Source organism: Sinocyclocheilus grahami, unplaced genomic scaffold, assembly GCF_001515645.1.
Source record: "Sinocyclocheilus grahami isolate Dianchi unplaced genomic scaffold, SAMN03320097.WGS_v1.1 scaffold2015.1, whole genome shotgun sequence".
NCBI classification, from domain to species: domain Eukaryota; kingdom Metazoa; phylum Chordata; class Actinopteri; order Cypriniformes; family Cyprinidae; genus Sinocyclocheilus; species Sinocyclocheilus grahami.
This window is the reverse complement of record NW_015507194.1, coordinates 14700-18938: the sequence shown is the minus strand read 5'-3', so window position 1 is coordinate 18938 and position 4239 is coordinate 14700. Positions and strand designations below refer to the sequence as shown.

General features: G+C 37.5%; 1 protein-coding gene across 1 annotated transcript in view; it reads left to right on the top strand.

Annotated features, from left to right (window-relative positions):
* The window catches only part of LOC107573718 (uncharacterized), a gene marked incomplete at its 3' end in the record, with an annotated part of 31137 nt that overhangs the window by 12704 nt on the left and 14194 nt on the right, over positions 1–4239 (top strand). Inside the window, exons 10-13 of the mRNA XM_016260161.1 lie at positions 1835–1951; positions 2727–2808; positions 2956–3151; positions 3357–4231. Coding sequence (XP_016115647.1) covers positions 1835–1951; positions 2727–2808; positions 2956–3151; positions 3357–4231 — 1270 coding nt within the window. The remainder of the gene's footprint in view (positions 1–1834; positions 1952–2726; positions 2809–2955; positions 3152–3356; positions 4232–4239) is intronic.

Below are 4239 nucleotides of genomic sequence, written 5' to 3'. Positions count from 1 at the left end.
GTTTTAAATATGGATATTTTTCTTAAAAAAAACGCTATTTATTTAACTTCTTTTGGACTGATGCATGCAACACCCGCTGAGTGCCATTTAAACAGCTTGAAAGATCAAAGACCATTTTTAATATAACTCCGACTGGATTCGTCCGAAAGATGAAAGTCATATACACCTAGGATGACTTGAGGGTGAGTAATTTATGGGCTAATTTTCATTTTTGGGTGAACTAACCCTTTAAAAAACCTTATACTCACTACTTCTGTTGGTGAAGCTGGATCATGAATGATTCGCGCGATCATAGACACATTTAGGTAGATCGGGGGTGCATTCCCTTCAGAAACAAATGTAATCCTCTGCGTTTTCAGTGGCTCAGATATCGGGAGTACATGATGACTGCTATGCTCATTATTACATCTAACAATAGAACACCTCAATCGCTTAGGAGACATTCTTGTCTACATCTGCTCAGGCGTTCGAAACAATGGCAGACTGATGACAGTCACTCAGGGCGGGTCAAAGGTAAGACGCCAGTCCAGTCTGTGCTGAAATGCTACTGTCAATCAAACTATTGAGGGAGGGGCCTTAAGCCTCGTACACACCGGGACGATTATCGCACTCGCTTATCGCCGACATTTTTCGACGTGTTTTTTGTGTTCATACCCAAGCAGAAATACCCCGGTACACATTGAATCCTATTTGATCGGCAGTTCCTCTCCATAACAACTCCTTCTTATCGAGATTTTTGTAGTCGCTGTCGCGTTTGTCATAAAACCCTTTGTGTTCAGACACCAATGAGACCAGCAGTTCTACATTCATCTTGCCTCGATGCATCTTCTTGGTCTACTTACTTCCTCTTCGTCGTTAGGTATCAATGTGTGCTCGGACAGACCGTTTTGTGCTTGAGCACCACCAAGTCGTGTTTTACTGTAACTTCAGCAGCTCCAGGCACGTGAACAAAAGCGCCAATCTCATTGGTCGGCCAGTTTTTAACGTGGCGCGTCAAAGCAAAAAAAATTAGCCCGAGGCGTTTTGCACACTCACATTGGCGCCCTTTGTTTAGTCAGGCGTTAAAAGTCGTCGATAATCGCGCGCGATATTCGTCCCGGTGTGAACAAGCATTTAGTCACACAGACAGGCATCTGAGATCGGCTCGATTTGAGAAAGGGGAAATTATTTAACGAGATAAAAAAAACACTGGGTGGATTTTCATCATTATAGGGTGGTTGTGTACACACACTGCCAACACACATTTCAGTTCAAAGAGCTTGTAAAAGTGCATGTCGCACCCGATGACCCCTTTAAAGTCTATTCTCTGGTGAACCGGCAACCAATGGAGAGATCTGAGAATTGGGGTGATATGTTCATGTTTACGACACTTATGAAGAAGGCTGCAGCGTTTTGGACTAGCTGAAGGCGAGCAATTTGAGACTTTTATATTTAAGCAGTATAAAGAGTTGCAGTAATCTTGCCAAGATGTAACAAACACATGAACAGCCATTTCTATAGTTTTGGGAGTGAGAAATTGTTTGCGTACATTTGCGGTGGCAGGGCCACGACTTTGGAACACCTTGCCTTTAGAGATTAGAACGACCCTTTCTCTGTCTAGTCTCTTTTAAAAACCTATTTGTTTTCCCTAGCATATCGGTAGGTTTATTAATTTATTTCTGAGCTTTAAATTCTCTTTTTGGTCCTCCTGCTATATGGTAATGTTTAACTATGTTGTTCTTATTTTTTTGTCTGGCTTGTTCATATGTTGCATGCTCTTCTGAAAAGCACTGATGAAATATGTATTGGAATAAGCTAGTGCTTGTGTGATGATTGTTTGTTTTGTGTAATTTAGTAACAAAGAGCAAAATAACAGTATAAATATTGGTGCCGAATTTAAACGGTGGAAAACTTTAAAAAAGCAGAAGGGTATGACGAGTGATGTGGAACTGGCAGCTTTTCTTCTGAACAGGTGGGGACACAAGATACCACAGTTTACACTTTACAATCAGTTTGCATAAATAACAATGTAAATGGATCAACTTTGCCAAAATGTTTAAAAAAAAAATTTCCCCCAGAGACTGAATAAGCCATAATATGTAACCTGGTTTTTGAAGTGTGATGTACATGTGTCTTGAACATATGCAGTGATCCATATAACAATGAAAATGAATAAGAAATACATTGACAGTTTTTGAAAGTTAAATTCAGCACCTTGCAATAAGATCATAAATTTAAGTAATCAGTAATCAGGTTCAAGAGGAATACATAGTATACATATTCCTTTTTTTGGGGGGGAAAACTTTTACCTAGTTACATTCCAAAGCATAATGTCATACTTTTTACTGCCCTATATTTCATAAATTAAAGTTGTTGTTTTTTTACCTTTAATACTTAAGAACATTTCAAATATAGTACTTTCTTGTACTCAATTAAAACTTTGAATTACTTTTACTTGAGTAAAAGAAAGAAAGTACTAGATTTCTAATGTAATTAAGTATGAAATTATATTTAATATGAAACATAGTGCAGTAAAAAGTACAATATTATGCTTTGGAATGTTGTGAAGTAAAAGTTTTCAAAAGAAAAACACTGAAATACAGACACTTGAAAAGTACTTTTACAGCAAGGTAAAAATACTCCACTACTGTCTGCCTCTGCTATTAACGTTTGTAGAGATTGACCAAACATGACATGGATTGAATTCATGTAATGCCTTCAAAATAATATAATTTTTTTCCTGTCAGGGTTCAATTTGAGAAATTAGATTCAGACTTCGATAACTACAGCCGCAAGAACTTCAAAGAAAATCTCCTCGAGATCTTCCAGGTAAGCAAAAATTCTTAAAGGGGTGGTTGATTGCAATTTCATAATTTGTACTATATGTAAATTGTTTACATTTAAAAAACATTTTTAAGTGTGTATGTAGGATTGTTTTCTTTTTCTGACCCTTATTTTTTCTTGATTTGTTTTCAGGATCTTGAGAACAAAATAATCATATTTTTGAAAAATGAGCTAGAAAGGTTTAAGAAAATATTAAAAAAAGAGAACACACAGTACTTTGTGGAGGACTTTATAGGGGATATGTGCAGTATCAAAGAAGCAGCTCTTGATCTCACACTCTACTTCCTGAAATATATGAAGCAAGATGAAGCTGCCAATATTCTACGAGGTAAGAGAGGTCATATTGTCACTTATAAAATGAGAGAAATTAAAATACATGAGAGAAAAGTACAGTAAAATGTTTTTGTGTATTTTCTATAATATTTCACAAAAAGCATGCAATGCACGGCCATGGCTCACTCCTTATGTCACAATTCCCCGCTCTCTCGCATGAAGTCCCTATCATTACATTTTGTTACTGTGTTTGTGTCTAGATGCCCTGGTCTTCATTCATCAAAAACGGCTAATATCTCGCCTGACGAAGAAGTATGAATCTGTATCTGAAGGAATTGCTAAGCATGGCGACTCCACACTTCTGAATAACATCTACACAGATCTCTATATCACTCAGGGTTGTAGTGAACAGATCAATACTGAACATGAGGTGAGACAGATTGAAGTTGCTTCCAGATGTTATGAATTCCAAGAGATACAGATTAAATGCACAAGTTTGTTTGAATCAACTGAAAAAGACGAGCAGATCAGAACTGTACTGACAAAAGGAGTTGCTGGCATCGGAAAATCAGTCTCTGCGCAAAAGGTTATTTTGGACTGGGCTAAAAGGTTAGAAAAGGACAAAAGAGAAAAGGACAAAAAAGAAAAGGACAAAAGAGAAAACGACAGAAAAGAAAAGGACAAAAGCGAAGAGGACAAAAAAGAAAAGGAGAATAAAGAAAATGACAATAACAAAAAGCACAATAAAGAAAATCAAGATATCAGTTTCATATTTCCTCTTCCTTTCCGTGAGATGAACTTAATAGAGAAGGAAAAGCAAAGTTTGATGGACATTATAACTCAGTTTTTCCCAGAGACGAAAGGACTGAACCTTACAAAAAGTGATCAATTCAAAGTCCTTTTCATCCTTGATGGGTTGGACGAATGTCGTCTTCCTCTAAACTTTGCTGGTAATGAGATGTGTCATGATGTATCATCACCAGCCTCTCTGGATGTTCTCCTAACGAACCTCATCAAGGGAAATCTGCTTCCTTCTGCTCTCATCTGGATCACCACCAGACCAACAGCTGCCAGTAAGATTCCTCCTGACTGTATCGACCGGCTGACAGAGATACGAGGATTCAATGATGCACAAAAGGAGGA